The following is a 23,191-nucleotide window of genomic DNA, read 5'->3' on the forward strand; positions in this document are numbered from 1 at the left end:
TGTAGAAACCAGTATGCAAACATATACATTCATAAAGAAACCCCACTCTATTTCTTTTACCATCCACGTCTTCTGCCCCGGTGTTCCATTCCCTTCTCCTTTCTCTTCTCACGCTTGCGGTCGTTCTTCCGCTTCTTGTCACGCCCGAATCTCTCGGGGTCCGTCACTGCCTCGATACGTCTCTTCACACGACGGCCCTCACGTTTCTCCTTGATGTTCTCTTGGACAAGGGCCATTTGGTTCACAAATTCAGTGGTACCCAGCTTCTTCTGGATAAGATCCAACACCTCATGGCAGTTGGACACAAGAGCCTTGTACGATTCTTTGAAGACCGGGTCGGATGAACGGGGTGGCGGAATGGATGAGTCGGTCATATGCTGAAGAGGGATAAGGATGATAGGGATAGAGGGCTGGATCTGCTCGGCATCAAGGTGGCGGCAAAGAGATGCTAGAAGACCAATGGAAGCGGTCTTCGGGATCAAAGATTGTGCTCGAGTGGTAAGCAATTCCCGACGTAGTACGGAGGACACTTGCTCAAAGATATATCGGATAGCGGGTTTAGATGAACCGGTTGCCTGTTCCTCCTTGTCCTCGTCATCGGCGTCTTCGCTGTCGCTAGCGTCTGATTCGGTAGCCTTGTCTCCCCTGCGAGAAAACTCGAGGCCGTTCTGAGCGCAGCACCGGGCAATGAAAATTATGTTGCGCACAGTTTGCATGGCAAGCTCCTCGCTGACGGCAGGGGTCCGAAGACAGCGGACACTGGCACGGATCAACTGCAGCATCGCCTCTCGGTCCAGGGCCAACCCGGCGGCGTTCGCCAATGGCAGTGAGCTGTAACCATTTGCTGCATTTGACTTGGCCAGGTCTGCAAGCCAAGTTCCAACAAGGTTCGACGCGCATGTTTTGACCCAGGCATGTGGATAAAAGAGACATTCCCGAATAGCAGTCCAGTTTGTTGTGCTTTCTTTGACCAGTCCGATCGTAGGGGCACTCTTGCAAACTTTCGCGTAGAGCTGGAGAGAGAAGTAAAGTGTCTGCCAATTACCTGTGTCATCGGCTTTCAGCACTGGCTGCATAATGCTAGGGAGAATCTCTCTGACAAAGCGGGCCTCCTTCTCCTTCTTGGTCTCCTCTACCTCGAAGTAGATCCGCATGGCCTGTAGTCCAGTGCTGGTCAAAAGCAAGTTATCTGTTTGTTCCAACCAGGAATGAAGAGGAATGAGAATGGTCTTCATTGTTTCATTGTCTGCCCGACTATAGAACTGACCGAGCAGGGCTCCGGCTAGCTCTCTACACTCAGGAACATCATCGTTTGCCATGACGATGACCAGAGGCAGGAAGAACGTGCCAACTATGTCCTGAGCTAGTTCCTGCCCGGTCTTGGACAGCAGATTATGGATAGCCTCCATGACCGATTGTCGACCGTCCGAATGCTTGTACTCCAGGTTCTTGGCCAGGAAAGCCAGTTGTTTTGTCCACCGGTTCTTGGCCTGGGGAAATTCGATCAGGAAGTGGATGTAGACGCCTCGCGCTAGATCACGCGCAGAGCGAGACTGGTTGGTAACCATCATGGTAGCGATATTGTCAATCAGTTCGTACATTTCAGGAACAACGAATTTCCTAGACATGACAGCCCTGATGAAGTTGAACGTGATGCCTTGACGATCTGGCTCCTCGATGTCGGAAGTTAATCGCTGTAGAAGGTATGCAAGATGTCCGTCCCTTAGCTTTATGGTCTTTCTCTCCCGTAGCATGGCTGCAATCAATTTCAAGGATGCCTGCGCAGCTTCGGTGCTTGTACTCGGCGCCTCCTTGATTAATTTGACAGCCTCGGTGAGATAAACGTGAGAGTTATTATCAATCTCAGGCAGAGGAAGCTTGATCATTGTAGAGAGCAGTCGAAGAGCAGAAATCTTGACTTCCTCCTGACCCTGGACCAAAGAATCACCAATAACAGGGAGAAATCCAGCCATGTTCGTCGGTGTAAGCAAGGAATCAAATTTGCTTAACACCGAGCGAAGAACATCAAGGGCGAAACGAGTCAACTTGTGGACGTAGGAGGTAGTGGTGCCTCGCTTTTCACCTCGCTTCGCACCATGAATTTTAATCAAGAAGTGTTCTTCGGCAGCAGATACAGCTCGCTTCTCAGTCTGCTCTGGTTGTTGGTATGACTCCTTAATGACTTCGTAACAGAACATCAGGATGTCGCGACTCTCTGCGCCGGGGTTTCGCAAAAGACCAACACCGATTCGCCGCAAAAGCTCGTCAGCTTTTCTCACGATGGTAGAGGTCAGCTTCTCTCGGAGTAGGGACTGCAAGGGCCTGATCAAATTCGCCAGGTTCCCAACAGTAGAGTTCTTTGCCAGGAGTTCCATGGAGTCGTAGCTCTTGTTGCTCTTGACCTCCTTCATCTTGCTCACGTAGTCCTCTGCATCCTTCTCCTGGCCAACAGTACCGAAAGTATCATCCATTACCACAGAGCTCAAATCCGCCAAACAGTAATCCAGGTCTCCTTGCTGAAAGTCATCCGTCGTAGCTACAAGAATGGAATGGACAGTGAAAGACAGAACGTGCAGTTGGTAACCCTTTGTGAGAGTAGTCCGGAGCTCCTTGAGTATATATCCAAAGTACACTGGACCCATCAATAGAGCGATGTCGTTCAGGGTCTTTCTGGCAGTGTCCCGGGCGTCTTGAGAACGGCTCTTCAGAATACTGCAAACATCCAAAAGGACGGGTGGCAATCGAATGGTCATATCTTGCTCCGGCAACAGTTTCAAAAGCTTAATGACGGTGACTGCAGCAGGCAAGCGCAGGCTCATCTGCGCTTCATTTTTGTGGTGAATAAAATTGGTCAAGAAAGGCGTAAAGTTGGTGGTCAACTCGGTTGCCACCTTGGATGCAGAAGGGATCGACCGAGCTAAGTTACATTGAGAAGCCACTGAAGTTTCAACTCCTTCCATTTCATCTTCAGTGGTCGTTTTGGGTGCACTGATTTGATTCATCGCGGTTGTTAAGGCATCTGACATCCTGCCTAGGAGCCTCAAGACGTTCTTCTCCATTTCTGGCTTACTCTGCATATAACTTTTATATCTGCGGAAGATAGCTCTGAACTGACTCCAGTCAAGACATTCTGCAAGAGCTCCAATAGTTGCCACAGCCTCTGCTATCAGATTGTGGGTGGCCTCATCAGCTTCTTCATCAAACACAAAGTGTTCATTGAGAGGAATGAAAATTGTGCTAATATTTGAAGCCTGCAGTTTGCCTTTGGATGCCTCGCTGGCAAGACGTCGTAGGGCTCGGAGACGGCGATGCTGTTGTATATGGAGGACATTAGTGAAAAAAGAGGCTTCGTCGTCATCATCAACAAGTAGGTCATGCATGTCCTGCACGTTTGGTCTGTTAGGATTGAGCTTGACGAAGTAGCCCAACGAAGAGATAAACTCAGCCCGGATAAGTTCTGATTTCTGCCTAACTCCATTCTGCAAGGCAGGGAACAAAACATCCTTTACAAGGGGCTCGAATTCCTCTAGGTCGGTGTTGGTAGTAAGAATAGCCCTTTCCATGAATCTTTTCAATCCAAACGAAGCACTCGATCTGATGGCAAGTTCCTCGTCATCTTTGACGTGATAGAGCATATTATAGAGGATAGGCCGCCACTGACGAGCATTGAACTTCTCCCAGAGATCATCGTTGACTTGTCTGAAAGCCTGCAACCGACGTTCGAAATCAACCTCCAACTTCTTTCGAGAGATTGAGTTTAAGTCTTCACAAAGAGCAGCAACCTTGGCGAGCTCAGGGTCATGTTTGGCAAAAGCGGCGAAAACCCTGGATAGAACCTCTCGGTTCGCTTGATCCCTGAAGTAGTCGAACAGGGAAGAAACTGCTTCAAAGACCTCATGGAAAAGCTTTGAATCCTCCTTGGGGTCATACAGAGGCAAAAAGTGCTCGAGGATCCGCAGCAGACCAGATTTAGTCTTTGGGGACACGCGGTCCGGAGGTTGGCGGAGAAGATACGTGGTTATGCTAACCAAGCTGGAAGTTTCCTTAGATGATTCGACACATGGGGCCATAATAGAAAGAGCTTGAACCCCAGATATCAAGACCAGTCGAGAAGGGCCCCGCTTCAACAAATTGCCTAGATGAGAAAGGGCGTGGTCTAAGTAAGGTGCTAGAACCTCGGAACGGATCTCGTCAGCCGGGATGTCGCCCATTTTCTCCTGTTCTTCGAGCTCCTTCCCAGTAGCGAGTCCAACTAGTGGTACCAGGATTTCATCCATAATAAACACCTTCACTTCATCCCGGGTAGAATCCACACTAAGACAGTCCACGATCTTCGTCAGTAGGGTATCATTATGTCGGACAAGGTAAAAGGACGATTTGGGGGTAGCAGCCCAAGTACGGAATAGTCTAAGAAGACCAGAGATGCCCTGAGTTGTTTCCGTTGCGAAATTTTCGAGTCTGGGGTTAATTGCCTCGTTAAAGATCACACGAACAAAAGGTGTCCAATCTCGTTCCGGCGAGATGGAGAACATAAGTTCCAAGCACTTGATACATGTAGATCGAATATTGCGCAACACTGTTAATAGTTTCCCCTTCTGAGAGTCGACCACATTTTCCGGTTGCGACTTTTCCAATTCTCGACATGCTCGAACCAGGCAGTATAGGACCACTTGCATGGACTGCTCCGCATAAGGCGCCATCCTGCTCTGTAGTGCCTCGAAAACCGTTTCTATCATCCTTAGCAAACCCATTTGCCTCCTTGGACTAGCCAATTCTCGTGTGAACGCCTCCTGCTCCACTTCACCACTCTGAATCAGGTGAACGTCGCCAAGAGGCCCGAATGAGACCCGCATGAAGATACCAAATTCATGATCAGGCAACTGAGCCAAAGCCCTCAGAACTGCCTTTCGTCGTCCTGCTTGACCAGCTTGACCTGCACTTGCGCCAGCCTTTGAGATCATTCGCCCATAGAGAATTCGAAGTAGAACGGGAAGCAGCTCGCCCCTGTGACCTTCTTCAATCATACTATCCTCCCCACCAACGTGAACGAATACAGAAAGCTCCTCCCTAAATCGCGATTCATCAAGAATATTCAAAAGGTTTTCCTTGTACGGCATAATATTCTGCGATTTCCAAGTAAAGAGAGCTTTGAGAGCAGACTTCTGAATTTCGGAATTTCCATGGCAGAGCAACCCAAGAAGGGCGTCGTGCACTTCCGAAGCCCTGAATAGAACGCGGGGATTCAAGTACTGACCGAAAAGAGCAAGATAAGCTAGTCGATCATGGAAGCCCCAAGGGACGTAGGACGTGGAGTCAGAAGATTTTGAATCAGTAGCAGAAGTGATATCTTCTTCATCGCGTGTTGCCCAGGACAGGAACAAGGGAACAACCTGGCGAGACCGTTTTTCGGCGATGTTTGGTGCAGCATTAAGGACACGTAAGGCTTGAGTTCGAGGGGCAGCTGGGATAACCTCTGAGAAGTGATGGTCCTTCTCAAGGCGCTGGTTTAAGGTCGAGAAAGCCTCGGGAGCCTCGAAATTCGTGGTGCCGACATTTTCAACCTGGGCTGCATTGAAGCATTGGTATTCCCCAGCCACGAACGAGTCCGTATTGGAGTCATCTTCCTCATCTCCAACGGATGGTGTATACCCTTTCTCTTGAAGCCACTGGATAGCCAGATCCGAAACTATCTTCTCTCCATCTACGTGCTCACTAATCGACTTCAAAGCAGCGGCAGAGTCATCCCACAGTGGAGCCATCTTCTTTGAGAAAAGGCCAAACAAAAAATTTGGAATCAACCTAGACATCCATCTCCTCGAAGCAACCTGAGGATAGGATATAGCCATCTTACGTACGTGCATAGACAGCTCTCTAGCGGACTGCAGTGTAAGGGGGCTTTCTTCAACTTCGATAGCCAAAGAAATCAGGGAAGGATCATCGCCAGAAGCTTGGATAATTTCCCGAAGGAGTTTAAGGGACACAAGCCTCAACTCATGAGATGGCCCGGCAAGATTCGTAATCAATACATCCGCAAACTCACCCAAGGCAGGCTTGTTCAGGTCAAGTTCTTTGGAGCAAGCCGAGACGTAGGCCAAGGTTGCCTCGAGGAAAACAGGTAGGCGAGAGTATCTAGAAGCTATGCCGCTAATCTGGTCCCACAGACTTGAGTCGACCTCTCCACAGTTCGATGCCAGCTCCACATAAGCTTTGAAGCCTTGGCCAATGAAGAACTTGGTCGAAAGTGACGGTTCAGACTCGTTGGTCTTCAATGCGCGAGATAGATGACCATGGAAGCTTTCGGTCATGTTGGGGAGGAGAGAAGGTTCTGTGGATAGGGATAGGGCACTGGGAAGCTTCGAATATGCATTAAGAAGCGTTACCTCCGTAACGCTAGGACGCTGAGCTTCCAAAGTCTTCTTGATCCTGGCTTTCCAGGGTGCCGGGCATGTGATGTAGCCAGGCTTGGAAACTTCCGAAGTTATACAGCCAGCCTGATTCAACCGAAGCAATATCAAACAAAGTTCGTATTCTCGCTCTTGCCACGAAGAGTTGACAAACCTAGTTTCAATATTAGTATGCACAGAAATAGAAGACACAAAAAGGAGATTCTCACTTCTGGAAATAAGGAAGGACCACGCCATGGAACCTCTCTGCGCCCCACTCAGAGAAAATGGCGCAGAATGACAGGAAATAGTTTGAGAGCGCATCGCTTGCTACGGTGTCCATGATCGAACGCATAAACGGTAGCATTTCATCCATGGGAGACACCTGAAGGGCATATGCCACCCCGGTGAGAAGCTGGTTTGTCGCTTCAGCATACGCACCAGGCGCAGCCGCAGCAGATTGCAGCAAGAGTAGCAAGGTCTGGTGTACCGTTTTCCAGTTCTTTACTCGCGAGCCTTTGCGAGTAGAAATACACAGGAAGATTAAGCGGCAATATGACTTAGCCTGTCGTGTATCGGCCTTTCGGCAATGGACTTCAATATGCGACTTTATCGTGTCCAGTATTGGTTCAAAAGTGTCAGAAACTGTATTATGCATGATGTTGATCAGGATGCCGCTCGCAACGTCCAGACCCAGGCTACTACGCAAGTCATCATCTGTAGGCACGTTTTCCAATATGCAACTGAAGATATCAGCGCCATTTGAGTGGAGACCGCTCTTAACACCTTTAATAGCGTCAGAAAACATAGCCATCAGCCCTTCCTTGTATATCTCCACATTCTTAGACTCCGCTGCCATTTGACGCAAGTCGTCGAGTAGGTATGAAACCGCACGCTGTAAGGGTGTACTGTTCTTATAATAAACTAATCCTGCTTTTCGGATAAGAAATGACATCGACTCTGCGGCAAACCGCGCCACAAATGGCTTCTGGCGTTCTTTTCCGAGATACGGGGTCATGATGCTTAAAAGCTGTCTCAAGTCCGGGACCAAGAGCCGGGAAAGGAATTTGAAGATCCACGCAAGACAAGAAAAGCACCATTCAACCACCTCGACTTCAGGATGAGTAGCAGCGATGGAGGCCACGAGGGTCACCGAGGTAGCGAAATGCTTTTCGAATCTCACTCCCAGATCCCTGGCAAACTGAGCGAGGAGACTCAGGAGCGGCTCCATAGACAAATGATCCCTCTTCTCAATGAACTCCACTAACAACCCCATTATCCTGTCCTCGTGGTACAGGATCTGAACTAAACTTTCGCATAGCGGATTAACTCGACGGGCGAACTGCGTAAAATTGTCGGACAAGTTCAACTCGGTCCAGTGATCGAATGCGGATCGGAAATGTGACGAGTTCTCATCCCCCTCATCTTCACCAAAGCTTGGCCGGCGCACACGGTGAATCGGATCGATCTTGAGTTTTGCGACGCGCTGCGAAAACGGCTCGAATCGATAGTTCTTAGTCGTCTCTGTTCCTTTCTTCAGGCGTTTCACGGACTTTGACCGCGAAGCCGACGACGCTGCAACCATCTTTAGGAAGGATGGCGAAGAGACGAGGCAGCGCCGTTTAGAAATATTTATATTCCAAGTGTGGAATATATCTGGATAGTATATTATTCTAGACAAAAAAATTCATCGGCGCCGCAGTAGCGTTATTCCGTGCGGAGATTAGCGGTGCTTGCAGGCTCTCCTCTAGCCTTATTAGGCTAGTAAAGATCACGTGGAGATTAAGGTTGGTCCAAGCTCCATAGACCGTTTCTAGCAAAAACCGACACGACGATAATGACCGAGAGCCGGCCCCGTACAATTTGAAGTTCATAAGGTGACAGTTTTAAATATAGGGCTTGAAGCCTATATCTATCTTGGACTAGCTACAATCACACCTCAAGAGAAGGATTGACTGCGCAGTGTACTATGCTTACAACGACCCTTGTATCATAGTACTGAAGCCGAACTACAAATTGAATAATGGCATCCAAGATGTGAGTCTGGACGCTCTCACATTTCCGACCCTCTCAATCCACTGATACATGTCCCAGAATTGTAATTGGCGGCGTTAACTGCCAGCTTAAAGAAGTATTCACGAAGCTAGCCAAACTCCAGGCCAAGCAAGCTTTCTCATTTGCTATTGTTGTCGGCGACCTATTTGGCAGCTGCTCAACCGAGCAGGAACTAGATGAGATCTCTGCGTTGTTGCAAGGAAACATTAATGTGCCACTCCCAACCTACTTCACTCTGGGTAGCCGGCCTCTTCCTACCAGAGTAATTGAAAGAATCGAGGCCAACGACGAAGTTTGTCCCAATCTCTACTTCTTGGGCAGACGCGGCACTCTGAAAACCTCTGAGGGTGTCCGGCTAGTCGCTCTTGGTGGTAAACTAGAGACAGAAAGTAAATCATCCGAAAAATACCATTCAGGATACACAGAATCGGACGCCAGGGCCCTCTACGGCTCCCATTGCGCCGATATCCTGATCACTCATCAATGGCCGAAGGGAATCCGCACGCGCTCTCAGGTGTCCATACCGGACGAAGCGACCAAGCCTGAAGAAGTGCAATGCGTTGCAGACCTTTGCTCGACCTTGAAACCTCGCTACCACCTTTCATCAGCAGACGGCTTCTTCTACGAACGGGAACCATTCTTCCACATGCCCCCGGAAGACAACCCCGAGGCAAAACCCCTAACCCGCTTCATCAGTTTAGCATCTTACAGCAAGACCTCCAAGCAAAAATGGATGTACGCATTCACACTAGATCCCAACGCCCCTCCAGCCTTGACCATCCCAGCCGGCGCAACCGCTTCCCCCCTTAGCCCCGTCCAGGCCAAACGGAAACCACTATCCAGCCAAAAAGAATCGTACAGCCGTTTCGCCGTCGATGATGACTACAACCGACCTCGCAAGCGTGCTCGCGGTCCCCCTCCAGGCCCAGACCAATGCTTCTTCTGCCTCTCAAACCCCAACATCGCCACCCACCTCATCACCTCCATCGGCAACGAAAGCTACCTAACAACAGCAAAGGGACCCCTCCCAACATCCAAAACCTTCCCCTCACTCGGCTTCCCAGGCCACATGCTGATCATCCCCTTCACCCACACCCCGACCCTAAACACCATCACAGAGGAAGAAATCCGCCTCTCAACCTACACCGAAATGCAACGCTACCGCAAAGCACTCCACGCCATGCTCAGCACTCGCACAAACCGTGCTCTCGGCGCCGTAACTTGGGAAGTCAGCCGCGGCAACGGAATCCACACCCACTGGCAATTCCTCCCCGTGCCCGCCGACCTCATCAACCGCGGCCTCGTCCAGGCTGCCTTCAAAGTCGAGGCAGAGAACCTGAAATATCCCAAGTTCGAATCGCCATCGTCCGGCGATCCCAGCGCCGAACCAGGTGATTTCTTCCGCGTCTGGATCTGGGGCGCTTCTTCCTCTACCGAGTCATCTGAGGATACCGGGACGGAGAAAACACTTCTTCTTCCCCTCGGTCCGGAGTTCCGCTTTGATCTCCAGTTCGGGCGTAGGGTTATGGCGAAGCTGATGGAGCTTGAGAGCCGGATCAATTGGAAGAATGATGTGCAGTCGCAGGAGGAAGAAGAGGCCGATGCAGCTGCTTTCAAGGATGCGTTCAAGGAGTTCGATTTTACTTTGGAGGAATGAAGTTAGGGCTTTTTTGTTTGGATTTTGTGATTTATGTGAATATAGAATTCTTCTATCGCTTCTTCAAAAATAAAGGAAAGGGTGTTAAGTATACCAACGATGTGTGACCTTGTGGTCGTGCTCTTATATGTATGTACTGTATCTATACGAACCAGAGTTCTGGCTGCAGCTCGGTGAGCGATCCGGTAGTATGAGAAGAAAACCTATCTTGCTTATTTATAGTACTCTATTCGGCATTTGCCGATGCGAATATTACTGTATTGGCTTTAACAGATTGTATCCAACTCTTTTTGAGGTTGGCTCGGGAAAGTAATAAGTTTAGCACAGGCTACATATCCCGTTCCTAGGGCTACAGAAAGCCCAGTACATGTGTTTTGTAAAGACTCGGTATCTCCCTCGTGGATTCAATATAAGCTAAGGATATACGATCGAATTTGAAAGAAAATCAAGCAGGCAGAGTATGGCGTGCCGTTGGTTTATACTGGACAATGGCCGCGGCCGGTCCGAAAACTTCGACTAGAAAGATAGAGTCACCCGTGTAGAGCTCTTGAACGTTGTGAAATTATCATGGTCATCCGAAAATACATCATGTGGAGGTTCCGATCAATCATCTATCAAAAGAATTGTATGTACAAACATGAGACTAGAAAAGCGGGGATATCATGAGATGGTCTTTTACATCACTCAGATAGAGATAGAATGTGACAGCGTAGAGAGAGAAAGAAACAGTAAACAAGTTTAAAGGAAACCCCAGAACTATCTCCAATTGGTTGTAATGGTCAATGTACATTGCCGTGATCAACACCCATAATGTACGAGGTTCAGGTTGTTCTTTCTGTACAGCAAAACCAAATGCCCAAAAACGCCATAGAATTGCCCACCAGACGAGCATATGTACCATATCTCTAAGAATATAATGGAACCTAAGATTCCAGGTAGCGCGAATTGAATCATCACACGTTGTACAATAGCGCCAACTATGTCGACTCTATATAGAAGACATTACAGAACAAACCGGCTTGGGAAATTGACATTGATACACTGAAGTCACTGGGTGTCGTGTTCAATTGATCACAGAATCTCGAATATATCAATAAGGGATGACTAAACATCCTTGGAAGAATTGGGAACAGCCTTCCGTCCGCTTTGTAGGAGGCTCGGGGGCCTGCCCGAGTCATGTATCATTTCATGAGGAGCGGGACTGGATGTGAATGGCGGAGGTGGCGACGAAGGAATGGAGGGAGACGTGTCCCTAAAAACCGGTTCGGTGTTTAACGGAGGAGGCATTGCCCTGTAAGCAGGTTCAGAATTGGGAGGAGGCATTGCCTTGTAGGCGGACTGAAGGTTAGGAGGCGGCATCGCGCGGTAAGCGGCTTCTTGGTTAGGGGGAGACATCGCCCGGTAAACAGGCTCTTGACTGGGGGAAGTCATTGCTTGGTAGACTGGGGTCGAGTTTCCAGGGGTCAGGGCTCTGTAAGACGGTGCGGAGTTCGCAGGAGACATCGTCCTATTGATAGGCGATTGATGGATGCCAGGAGATGGTTGCCGATATGGTATAGGACGAGCGCCATCCGTGGATAATGCCATCCCAGGCGCATGGCTGATGGCTGGGGATGGTTGACGATACGGTGCAGGAGAAGCATCAGCTGACGGCGAGAGGGCTGTGCCAATGGGCATATAGTGGGGTTGAGACGCATATGCATGAGAATAATCACCATAGGATTGTTCATATGGTGAGACGGGGCCAGGAGACGCCACACCGGGGGAACGAGTACGGTAGGCGCTCTGGTCATCGGGGTAATAGCTAGAAGAAGTGAAAGCCGTGCCGGTCCTGACAAGTGGAGGAGGCCCCATGTAGGCACCACCACCTCCATTTAATTGTGGTACAGATGGCGTTCGCCGAGGTTTTTGGTTGGAAAGGTTCAAAGGTTCCATCTCCATTGCATCCTGGTGGTGGGAAGGGTCTTCGACCCTTTTGGTTATAGCACTATCCCAAGTGGGCATCGCCGGCAACGCATCCTCATTGCCTTTCGAGTTAGCAGGGCTCGGAGGATTGTCAAACCGTGCGACCTGCGCTCCACGATATGTAGGGAGAACCGGGGGTGGAGGAGGTTGATAAGGATTGTTTACCGGAGGCGGAGGCATTTGTGGAGGGGGTTGGTTATATGGCTCATCCAAGTATTTTGGTTCCTTCTTTCGACGAGGAGATGGACAACAGCATGAACAACACCCGCAACACTTGCAGCATTGTATGCCACAGCACAAGCAGTTTATTATGCATGCCAGAATAGAGATAACAATGACCCCACCGACAATGATCGCAACGATGACAGGCCATCTAGATCGTAGGAGTCAGATTGGCAGATACGGCATTTTGTAGAAGCAGAACACAACTCACTTGCAGTAAGATTTGGCCATGCAATTGTCCCAACTGGATAATGTCTCAGGAGCGGACTTGAGGTCGCTCACAAAGTCCCGTGGCCATATCGGGAATGGCGTTGTATCCACAGGACTCATTCCGGCGGAATATGAATCTCAGATTGGGTTCTCCAACCCCACTGTCAATAGCAATAGTCCAGGCTAAATGCGACCGTTCCTTATTCAGATGTCACTCTCATAAGGCAATCGCGATTACACTGACATGCGACAGACATGTGCTAATCCAATCGACCGTTAAGAAACCGGGACAACCCACAGCCCAAAATCTTTAGGTTGTTTTAGTAGATACAAGTCCCACTTGCATCGGCGAACAGGAGAGAATGAGCGGTTTGGTTTGCGACGTCGGCACAGAATGTTGAAAGAATGCAGATTCTGAATCTTAGTATCTTGAGGTACGAAATACTGTTTCCTCACAAAAGCAGAAAGATAAAAATATCACAATAAAAAAGGAATGATTGGAAGAAGAGAAAAGTTTAAAGAACGGTGGTGCCTGATAGTTGGTGCATCCAAAAGCTATTGCAGGGCAAAGGGCACTGCCTCCAGGGGCGACCGAGGTTAGTTTGGGTGACAATATTTCGAATGAAAGACAAGGTTGGCAGATAAGGAGGGACTGGATTCAGTTGCCCGCAAGTACAGGGTTGGAAGGGCGAGTAGAAGGAGGGAAGGGAGGCAACAAGGGCAAATACTAGAGAAAGAAGGAGACGAAAGAAGGTTGAATAAAGGGAGAGAGAAAGGGAGAGAGAGAGAGAGAAGTTTTTTTTTAACAGGGATCAGCGCATGAGAGAGAACCAAAACGCTCATCACAATTGTCTGCGATGGAGAAGAAATTCGGTCCGGAGCCGATCCATGTGTTCTGTTCTAATGGAGTATTACATACATACATCCAGGTAATAAATACCCTCCCCTCATGCTCCTCCAGTGTGTTAATCTGATCCTCTCCCAAATACTCCAACTTCATTGGCAGTTGCAGAACTCGCAGTGTCCACTCGATCATTTTAGTACAGAATACGGTATATAAGCAAGCATAGAGTAGATTGCTTGGAGACTCGTGGGTCTGATACCATCGTCAATGTCTTTAAATGAGGTTAAATTAGTTTAAAGGTCTTTTTCTTCCTAGGCTTTAAGCGAGTTCCAACTCCAAGCCTATAAAAGAGGAATTTTACATCTCCACGGGCCAATGGTTCTGTAGGAAATTAATTCCCTTCTAGTCTCATTTCGGTGCAATACGAGGACACAAAACTCAAGACATCCACTTCATGAGATTTTAGGGATGATCAATACCTTCACATCTATTGGGAAATAATAAAATACAGAACCGACGCCTCGCTAGCACCTCATGAGATTATAATTCGCATACCACGAGTCAAAATCGCAGAACTAGCCTGTACAGATTTTTTAGCGAGCCTTTTAAGTTCAGAGAAAGTCGAGATCGTAATAGCCCTGGAGGTCATTATAGTAATAAATAAGATATCGAGGTATGATAACAAACAGAAAAGGAGCTCAGACCCATCATACATGCTCTCTGCTGCATTCTCCTTGCTTGATTTTGAACAAAGAAGCAGGGCGCAGGAGATTCCCAAAAGTTGACACCAACGCCTTGGATAATAGAATGCCCATCATGCGATCATTTCGAGTTCGGATTAAGGTCTCATTTAACGACTACTGCTCGCGAGAGACAATTATACTTTGTTGGCATTTGGAGGAGTGCCCGGCGGTGGCTGGTAGACCCGATCGCCTCCATTGTGGTACGCGTGCGGCGGGGACTGTAGTTCGATGCCCGTTTGCTGCCCTCCGAAATAACCGTAGGCTTGCGGTTGGGGGGTATACTGAGGCGGTGGCTGTTGTTGGTAATTGGGGTCTGAATAGTAAGGATGTTGTTGTTGTTGTCCATAGGGAGGCGGGCCAGCAAGCCAACCAGTGCCGGGATGGGGTTGAAGGCCGCGAGTGCGACGGCGGCGAGCGTTATAGCATCTAACAGGACGTTAGCCTCATGCAGCTTGTAGCCAAGGAAGTGAGTAACGTACGCAAATAGAAAAAATATGATGAAAGCACAACCAACAATGACGGCAAACGCTACCCAACGGCCCCAGTCATACCAGCTACTCGGTCTGCAGACATAGTCTCCCCAATTATTAAATTCACTACAAACACACTGTTAGTTTTCTTTTACATTGGCTCTGCTGCCATCTTCCAGTCTTGGATATACTCACCACTCTCGACGGGGGTAGATGACACCCATGGTGATTGATTGAAAGGCCTCTTTACCCGAGACAGACGGTAAAGCGGAGAATGACGTCGATCACTTGGATGAGAGAGAGCGTCTGTTGCTGTGAATTCAGCAGGTTATGAGAGTCAAAACAAATGAACAATCCTTCAGAAACGAGATTGCCAAAATTCGAAGAGCCTTTTGTGGTACAAACGAAAGAATTCGGCCAGGGCCAATGCAAGGGGAAGAAAAGAAAGTGAAGTTCTTGTACGTTCTGAAGGCAGCAACGAAACCACGGGAATGGCGCGGGTGAAAATTATGGAGACAAGAAATTGGGACTTCCTGTGGCTGGTGCTTGGCGGCCTTACACCAACCCGTCTGGTTATTCTTGGGTTACTTCCCCGGTGGGTAATAAGAACTGGGTAAGGATGCGCAATAGGGCTGGAAAAATAAAAGAACAGGGGGTAACTTTACTTTTAAATAATAATAATAATATGTCTTTATCCCTAGGTCTTATTAGAGAACTTCATTATTATTCTTGTCATGCCAAAAGCCCCTGTAATATTTATACCTAAACACACGGTGAGTTACTCCGAGTGGCAAGCGAAGAAGAGTTTCAGTCGCCTCGGTATTATTTATTGGATGTATAATCACGTCTAAGCCACTCAACAAACAACCTTAAGTAAGCCCCCTATGTACTCTCCGTAGAAGGAGATCAATAGTTTGGGAATGGCTGTGTGTGCTACTTCCGCCCGGTTACTTCGGCTCGTTAAACCTTGGAGTCTCATGATCGAGTGTGCACAGCCTACATGATTATGAATGGTTTCGGTTGGTTTCTATAAAGTATTGGGATTCATGGTGTTGAGTATGAGTAAGAGATCTTATGTAGCGCCTTAATAATGTCTTATACTCCCGACAAGTGAGAGCGTCGCACTGATATATCAAAATTCCTCAAGTTCAGCTGTTGTGAGTTATTAGTACAAACATATGACAGATAACCTGGTTTATAATTAATATATTGGAAAGAAAATGGGGAGGAAATAAAGACCAGTCAACTCCGAATATCTTATACTCGTATTTACTGCATGGTTGGCCTCAAGTAATTGGATTCACTGCAGGAAGAGCAAGATTAAAAAAATGGAAAGAAAAGAGTGGTCCAAATTAATTGTACAGTAGTAGTACCTGAACCAGATCACTCCACTGTATACAACTCCGTACTGCAAATTGAATGTTACGATCACCAGGTCACTTTGTGACTGATATATTCACAGGGGTATATGGAGTGAACAGTGATTTGCTCGCCATGGGTCTATGAATAAGGTCCCAGGAAAGCCTTTGAACTTTCGCAGGTGTTGTTGGCGGGGTTGGATTTGCTGGTTCGCATGGAGGGCTTGATTAGTTCCCGTCTTCGCATCTGCAATGCCAACGCATCAGTTGGTCTGTGTGCTTTTCCTCAACACGATCCTCATAAATAAGACAGGCGCCGGTGGCTCTGTTACCCCCCTCGCTTGCTTTTTCCTTCTGCCTTGTCCTTTGACTCTTGTATTTTCTACAGAATCGTGGATTGGCCTGGTGTTCACCAGCCCAGATACATCTAATCCCCGAACAGCCACGGATTAATGCTCACATTAGACATTGCTCTCGAACTCACGTGCCTTCCATCTCGGGCATCACAGATTCCAAATCCACACACTATGATCTTTGACCTAAGGCCACTAAAAATTACACAGAAATGGGTCATCATGCAACGAATGAAATTAACAAGGGAAATTGGATGAATGCAAGAACCCAAGACCCCAAATAAAGGTAACAAGTAAAGAGACAGAACAAAGAATTGAACATCAATGACGCTAAAGCTTAATGTGCCTGGTTCACATCGTCAACATCATTACATCGGAGGCTGCAACCCAAGAAGTTGCGAGTCTACAGAAATTAGGGGCTCGCAGCCTGAAAAGAGAGCGTGAAGCAGGACAGACCCTGCCTACCTGATGTTCCCGCAACGTTTATCGACTGGCTCGGGCAATTAACCAATGCAGAACGGCATCGAGGTTAGTCTCTTCTTTGGCACTGATACCATAGCAGCTCACTTCGCGGTGGGTAATGGACTTGAGGTCCATCGCATCAATCAGTTCATCGACCGACAGTTTATTTGGAAGGTCGGACTTATTCCCAAGGACCAAAAGCGGAATACCATCTAGGGTGGACTTGTTCATCAAGTCGTGTAGCTCATCTGTGGCAACCGGAAGTGCAGCCCGGTCTGCTGCGTCAACTATGTAACTGGCCTGAATGTCAGAACAGCGGCAGCGGCAGCGGATCCATTTCATAGAGGACAAAGAAGACGGCTTACACTATCGCATTGACACCACGGCAGTACCGCTCCCACATTGGTCGGAACCGTGGTTGGCCCCCTAGATCCCAGCTGGACGGCTGTTAGCGAACCCGATAGGAAATCAAGTGCTGGTACACTGACCATTTCAAGGTCACATGGCCTTTCTGAACCCGCTTCGTGTTGAAGCCAATGGTGGGGATGGAACTGTGGGGGGTCTTAGCAAGGAAAATGACAACCCTTGCGGCTAGGCTAGGCCTACGCGCTGACTTACTCTACAGTAAACTCGCCTCCCTACATGATTCGTTTGGTCACGTTAGCGACGATGGTCGAAACAATACTTGTTCGGTCGGTTCGGGATGGACGGAGGAGGCATACCGCAAGCACACGCAAAAGCGACGATTTACCGGCATTCTGAAGCCCGATCATGGTGACATCCATCTCCGTCGCCCTGCAATATTGAAATCCACAATACCGATCTTAGCAGGCCGAACCTTTTTTTTTCCTTTTTATTTTTATTTTTTTTTTTTTTTTGCGGGGACGGGCCGGGGAACTATTTCCGGGAGAACCGCAACAGCAATGATTTATTGGAACAGCGGCCCACTTACCAAAACATCCTCAGGAGCCAGTCATAAATCGTCCGAAAGATACCCGCCATGTTTCGTGATTGAAGGCAAAAAAAAAAAGGAAAAGGGAAAGAAAAGAAGAAAAAGAAAAAGGCCTCAAGGTTCGATATAACAAGAAATCAACCAAAGGGGAATGAAGCGAAAGAAGAGACCAAGAACGGTCGAGGGGGAAAATTAACGAAAAGAATGGTTGATTGTTCTTTCGTGAAAGTGGCGACGGTGGGCGAAGATATTGAGACCTAGGATAAGAGTTTTGTAAGGTTAAGAGTGGGGATGGTGGGTTTGTTGAAAGGTCTTGAATCCCGCGACTCCGGCGGAGCACCCAAACAATGAATGTAGTCAAATAAGAGGTGAGGAAGAAAACTTGAAGTAGGCCTAGTGGTAGTGAATTTGGGGGAAGGGAAAGAGACGGCGGAAGAGAGACCTGAGGTCTGGAAGAGGAACGACACCGAATCAAGTCTTTGAAGGGGGCGGCAGAGAAACTCCCCAGGCCTAAAGCGTTGCGGAGAGCGGCAATCTTTTCAGTTTCAGGAGCTTTCTTCTGATGAGGGAATAAGGAATGATATTTCTTCTTTGATCAATGCCTTGCGGTGAAACTAATCTGCTCCGATCTATGTGCACGCATGACCGCTCGTTCTGCGCCGCTTTGGAGGGGAGCGCTTAGTGGCCCCTATCACTCATTTCCGTCAGTCTGGACGAGGTCAAAGTCCCTACAGGAGTTAGTCGAGGCCAGTGGTTTGGTCGCACGAAGAAGATCTTGAAATTGCTAGGAGGGAAACGAATGATAGCGATTCAATTAGTAGGTTCGAGATATTATTTGTAATTGACGGTGTATGCGCTTTCCGGTCTTATCTGGATCCTGAAGAGGCAGCAAAGAAACAACAAAAGCCATGAACTACCACAACGAACTACTTCAATAACGAATGCCCACGAGCTATCGGTGTGTTTGCCTTGTTGCCTAAGGCGGCGTCCCGTCCCGCACATAGGTCCCGTGATGCAAACCTTGCATAACGTGCTAATCCTCTGTTCTGCCTCAGTCAGACGGATCGGTCTTCAACCTCCATCTATCAGCACGTGATGATATCTGTCCGCCGGTTCCACCTCGAAAAATTTCCCGGTCACAGCGACAAGAGGCTTCATTCAGACCAGCGCTCGTACTGCCTATTGTGAGTCTCATTCCCTCTGGGTCACTCGGTCATTCTTTGTCCCTCTTCATATATATCTGCGACAGGGGGGGATGAGCTCTTGAGGTTAACCCAGTCATATTCATTCACTCTGACTGGAGCCTCTAGTTGTATAGACCTAACCTATAATCGAACTTTTTTTTTTCCACCTCCGATATTCCGGGAAGAAAAAACGTTTTCATCGGTCCAAGAGCATACAGCCCACTATGGCTCCTGCTAAGACAGACACCACTTGGACTGTCAATTATGATGTTCTTAGACGGGAGCGGCTTTTTAAGAACCCTCCCCAGGATCATACCGCTTATCCTTCACTAGCAGCCTCTATCAAACCGCACATTGACTCTTTCAATGCACTCTTCGAAGACAGCAAGGTTTTAGAGGCCGGATTGAAAGATATTGGTACCAAGACATTCATCGATGGAGAAGCAGAAACGCCTGAGCAGAAGAAGGCCCGGCAGGCAGAGGGTCGAAAGGCACCAAAGCGGAATAAGCTCCACGTTCGCGTCAAAGAGGTCTTTCTTGAGAAACCCGCCATTCCTCCGACAAACAAATTCACCACTCGCAACCGCAATATCTACCCATCTGAGTGCAGAGAGAGACATGCGACATATCGTGGCAAACTGCGCGCAAGGATTGAATATCGGGTTAACAATGGGGACTGGATGGAGTCTGTTAGAGAGCTGGGTCAGGCTCCTATTATGATGCGGGTAAGTGGTTCTAATGGACTTCAGGCAAGATTTCTTGTTTCCTGACTGGGCTAACACGAGCGTGGCAAACAGACCAATCGGTGCCATTTGGAGAAGGCGACTCCCGCGGAGCTGGTTGATCACAAGGAAGAGTCTGAAGAATTGGGTGGCTACTTCATTGTAAACGGAAACGAAAAATTAATCCGAATGTTGATTGTCGGAAAGAGGAATTATCCAATGGCCATTGTTCGCGGCTCTTTCGTTAAGCGTGGCCACACATATACCAAATTCGGAGTCCAAATTCGATCCGTTCGTCCTGATCAGACATCTCAAACTAATGTCTTACACTATCTGAGTGACGGTAATGTTACTTTCCGTTTCTCATGGCGCAAGAATGAATATCTCGTCCCGGCGATGATGATTCTCAAGGCGCTGGTTGAGACGAATGACCGCGAAATCTTCGAAGGACTTGTTGGTAATGCCTCTTCTGAAGGAATCCACAACACTTTTGTCACGGATCGCGTGGAACTTTTGTTGCGGACTTACAAGGGGTACAACCTACACAGCCGCTCCGCCTGCCGGTCTTATCTGGGAGAGAAGTTCAAGCCTGTCCTTGGTGTTCCTATGGACATGTCTAATGAGGATGCTGGCACAGAGTTCCTGCGCAAGGTTGTCTTGCCGCATCTTGGTAACCAAAATGTCACCGAAACTCAGGACTACGACAAGTTCAAGTTGATCATGTTCATGATTCGGAAACTCTACGCTCTTGTTGCTGGTGACTGTGCTCCTGACAACCCCGATGCCGTTTCTAACCAAGAGATTCTACTTGGTGGTTTTCTCTACGGGATGATCTTGAAGGAAAGACTGGAGGAATGGGTCAGATCTTTTGGTCCTATCCTGAGGGACTGGAGTATGCGCAACCACGGGGCGACATTCACCGATTCCGCATTCGAAAGGGACTTCTTGAGTAAGATTGTGAAGCGGTCAAACGAGAACATTGGTGGTGCGCTGGAGTACTTCCTGTCGACCGGTAACCTCATCAGTCCGACAGGTCTCGATTTGCAACAGACCTCTGGTTACACGGTCATGGCTGAAAAGATCAACTTCTATCGATTCATCAGTCACTTCCGAATGATTCACAGAGGAAGCTTCTTCGCACAGTTGAAAACCACCACTGTCCGTAAGCTGCTTCCTGAAAGTTGGGGCTTCTTGTGCCCAGTCCACACACCTGATGGATCGCCTTGTGGTCTGCTCAACCATCTTGCACATAAGTGCTTGATTGCCACTAGTGATATAGATGTTTCTCACCTCCCAAGATTACTAGTCCAGCTTGGCGTGCGTTCTGAGTCATCCGTCTCGCTGGAGGAAAGTGTAACGGTTCAGCTGGATGGCAGGATTATTGGTTACTGCTCACCGAAACAAGCTCGTATGATCGCTGATACCCTGAGGCATTGGAAGGTTGAGGGAAGGCACAATGTCCCTCGAGAGCTGGAGATCGGATACGTCCCTAACTCTAACGGTGGCCAATATCCCGGTATTTACATGTTCTCTCAAGCGGCTAGGATGTTCAGAGAGGTTAAGTACTTGCCTCTCGACGGACTTGATTACGTTGGACCATTCGAGCAGCCTTTCATGGAAATCGCCTGCTTGCCATCTGACCTTGTCGCGGGTCTCTCGACGCATATCGAGTACACGCCGACAAACATCCTCTCGATTGTGGCTAACATGACTCCTTTCTCCGATTATAACCAGTCGCCTCGTAACATGTACCAGTGCCAGATGAGCAAGCAAACAATGGGAACTCCGGGCACAGCTATCGACTACCGTACAGACAATAAGCTATACCGCCTGCAAACAGGACAGACACCGATTGTACGTCCTCCGCTGTACAACGCGTATGGTCTGGATAACTTCCCGAACGGTACGAATGCGGTTGTCGCTATCATCTCATATACGGGCTACGACATGGACGACGCTATGATTATCAACAAATCCTCACACGAACGTGGATTCGGTCATGGTACGATCTATAAGACTAAGGTCCACTCCCTTGATGAGAAAGATTCGCGGAGACACAAATCCAGACGCGAGATCACAAAGTTGTTCGGATTCGCTCCGGGAGGCGAGATTAGGGCCGAGTGGCGTAACACTATTGACGAGGACGGTCTTCCTCACATCGGTGCTAGGGTGAAAGAGGGCAGTCTCGTAGCTGCATGGCATAACGTGCGTTATGATGCAGCTTCGGACACCTACGTGAATGTCGATGGTATCACGCATTTTGTCAAGTACAAGGACGCCGAGGAAGGATACATCGACAGCATCCGTATCATGGGAGCCGAGACCGGTATTGAACCATGTCAATCCCTCAGCGTCAAGTATCGTATCCCAAGAAAACCTGTTATTGGTGATAAGTTCTCTTCCCGTCACGGACAGAAGGGTGTTTGCTCTCAACTCTGGCCCGCAGTCGACATGCCCTTCTCCGAGAGTGGCATTCAGCCCGATCTGATCATCAATCCTCACGCTTTCCCATCCCGTAAGTTTCCATAACCTGGTCTTTCATCCACCAAGAAGCCTCAGCTGACTCATGACCACAGGTATGACAATCGCTCAGATGATCGAATCAATGGCCGGCAAAGCCGGTGCTCTCCACGGCCACCCCCAGGACTCGACCCCCTTCCAATTTTCGGAGGAGAACACAGCCGCCGATTACTTCGGCCAGCAGCTTCGCAAGGCAGGCTACAATTACTTCGGCAACGAACCCCTTTACAGCGGTATCACCGGCAAAGAGTTCGCCGCCGATATCTTCATCGGTGTCGTCCACTACCAGCGTCTCCGTCACATGGTTAACGACAAGTTCCAAGTCCGTACCACTGGTCCCGTGAATTCCCTGACCGGACAACCCGTCAAGGGTCGTGCCAAGGGAGGTGGTATCCGTGTCGGTGAGATGGAACGTGACTCCCTCATTGCCCACGGCGCAGCATTCATCCTCCAAGACCGTCTCATGAACTGCTCCGATACCCAACGTGCCTGGATCTGCCGCGACTGTGGCTCTTTTCTCTCAACACAAGTCGCCATCGCTGGTGGCTCTAGCAAAGCCCGCAGCCAAGCCGCCGCCGCTGCCGCCGCGAAGGCCGCTTCTAGCCAGCTTACTCAGGGTGGCGGCTCTTCCGGCATCGTCCGCTGCAGACGCTGCGCTCGTGAAGCTGTCTTCGATGACTCCCGTGCCGTTACCTGGGAAGATGGCGAGGGTCGTCGCTACGTTGGCGGTGATAATGTCACCGTCGTCGCTGTTCCGGGTGTGCTTCGGTATCTGGATGTTGAGCTTGCTGCAATGGGTATCAGGATGAAATTCAAGGTGGACAATTAGTCATCCTTTTACTATGAGATTATGTTGATTGCATCGTGTGTTCAAAGCGGAAGGGGTAAAAAAAAAGAGGACCCTGTCAAGGTTTCACGTTGCCAATGCAAAAGCTTTGTATAGATGGGGAGTATTTAGCAATGTCTGGTTCTTGGACGCGTCCGTATCTGTATTTATCTGTCTGGGCTGAATTTTTTGTTTAATATATCATAGCATTATTGTATTTTTTCTCCCTCTAGCTTTATACTGAGTTGTCATACTATATTGTCCA

At 48.7% G+C, this 23,191-nt stretch overlaps 6 protein-coding genes across 6 annotated transcripts; 2 read left to right on the top strand and 4 right to left on the bottom strand.

The window, feature by feature from the left end:
- Window positions 1-56: 56 nt before the first annotated feature.
- Window positions 57-7,968, bottom strand: BDW43DRAFT_309781 (putative HEAT repeat protein (DRIM); the record flags this gene model as incomplete). The annotated part of the gene is made up of 2 exons (XM_032046774.1): window positions 57-6,558; window positions 6,614-7,968. 2 exons carry the CDS (start codon window positions 7,966-7,968, stop codon window positions 57-59), a joined length of 7,857 nt encoding a protein of 2,618 aa, XP_031901788.1.
- A 312-nt stretch (window positions 7,969-8,280) lies between these two features.
- BDW43DRAFT_47876 (CwfJ domain protein) lies at window positions 8,281-10,417 on the top strand. Its single transcript, XM_032050111.1, has 2 exons — window positions 8,281-8,420; window positions 8,478-10,417. Exons 1-2 carry the CDS (start codon window positions 8,407-8,409, stop codon window positions 10,093-10,095), a joined length of 1,632 nt encoding a protein of 543 aa, XP_031901789.1. The 5' UTR covers window positions 8,281-8,406; the 3' UTR covers window positions 10,096-10,417.
- A 680-nt stretch (window positions 10,418-11,097) lies between these two features.
- On the bottom strand, window positions 11,098-12,908 carry BDW43DRAFT_47791 (uncharacterized protein). The gene is made up of 3 exons (XM_032050110.1): window positions 12,791-12,908; window positions 12,494-12,675; window positions 11,098-12,433 (listed from the first exon to the last, which is right to left on the bottom strand). Exons 2-3 carry the CDS (start codon window positions 12,610-12,612, stop codon window positions 11,200-11,202), a joined length of 1,353 nt encoding a protein of 450 aa, XP_031901790.1. The 5' UTR covers window positions 12,613-12,675; window positions 12,791-12,908; the 3' UTR covers window positions 11,098-11,199.
- A 1,305-nt stretch (window positions 12,909-14,213) lies between these two features.
- On the bottom strand, window positions 14,214-14,773 carry BDW43DRAFT_309784 (resistance to Congo red protein; the record flags this gene model as incomplete). Its single annotated transcript, XM_032046775.1, has 3 exons — window positions 14,214-14,505; window positions 14,559-14,675; window positions 14,745-14,773. The coding sequence occupies 3 exons, from the start codon at window positions 14,771-14,773 to the stop codon at window positions 14,214-14,216; spliced, it is 438 nt and encodes a 145-aa protein (XP_031901791.1).
- A 1,970-nt stretch (window positions 14,774-16,743) lies between these two features.
- Window positions 16,744-17,724, bottom strand: BDW43DRAFT_299290 (ADP-ribosylation factor-like protein; the record flags this gene model as incomplete). Its single annotated transcript, XM_032044698.1, has 6 exons — window positions 16,744-17,017; window positions 17,088-17,159; window positions 17,211-17,273; window positions 17,341-17,360; window positions 17,445-17,517; window positions 17,675-17,724. 6 exons carry the CDS (start codon window positions 17,722-17,724, stop codon window positions 16,744-16,746), a joined length of 552 nt encoding a protein of 183 aa, XP_031901792.1.
- Window positions 17,725-19,082: 1,358 nt separating this feature from the next.
- On the top strand, window positions 19,083-22,929 carry BDW43DRAFT_299291 (DNA-directed RNA polymerase I core subunit RPA135; the record flags this gene model as incomplete). Its single annotated transcript, XM_032044699.1, has 3 exons — window positions 19,083-19,583; window positions 19,656-22,095; window positions 22,157-22,929. The coding sequence occupies 3 exons, from the start codon at window positions 19,083-19,085 to the stop codon at window positions 22,927-22,929; spliced, it is 3,714 nt and encodes a 1,237-aa protein (XP_031901793.1).
- Window positions 22,930-23,191: the final 262 nt, after the last annotated feature.

Source organism: Aspergillus alliaceus, assembly GCF_009176365.1.
Source record: "Aspergillus alliaceus strain CBS 536.65 unplaced genomic scaffold BDW43scaffold_14, whole genome shotgun sequence".
Taxonomy (NCBI): Eukaryota; Fungi; Ascomycota; class Eurotiomycetes; order Eurotiales; family Aspergillaceae; genus Aspergillus; species Aspergillus alliaceus.

What these genes read in the sequence shown, in the direction of transcription:
- BDW43DRAFT_47791 (XM_032050110.1), bottom strand. Translation starts at nt 12,612, where the DNA reads ATGAGTCCTGTGGATACAACGCCATTCCCGATATGGCCACGGGACTTT. An exon ending in ATGGCCAAATCTTACTGCAA is followed by an intron (nt 12,434 to 12,493) that starts GTGAGTTGTGTT and finishes CCTACGATCTAG; the next exon opens with ATGGCCTGTCATCGTTGCGA.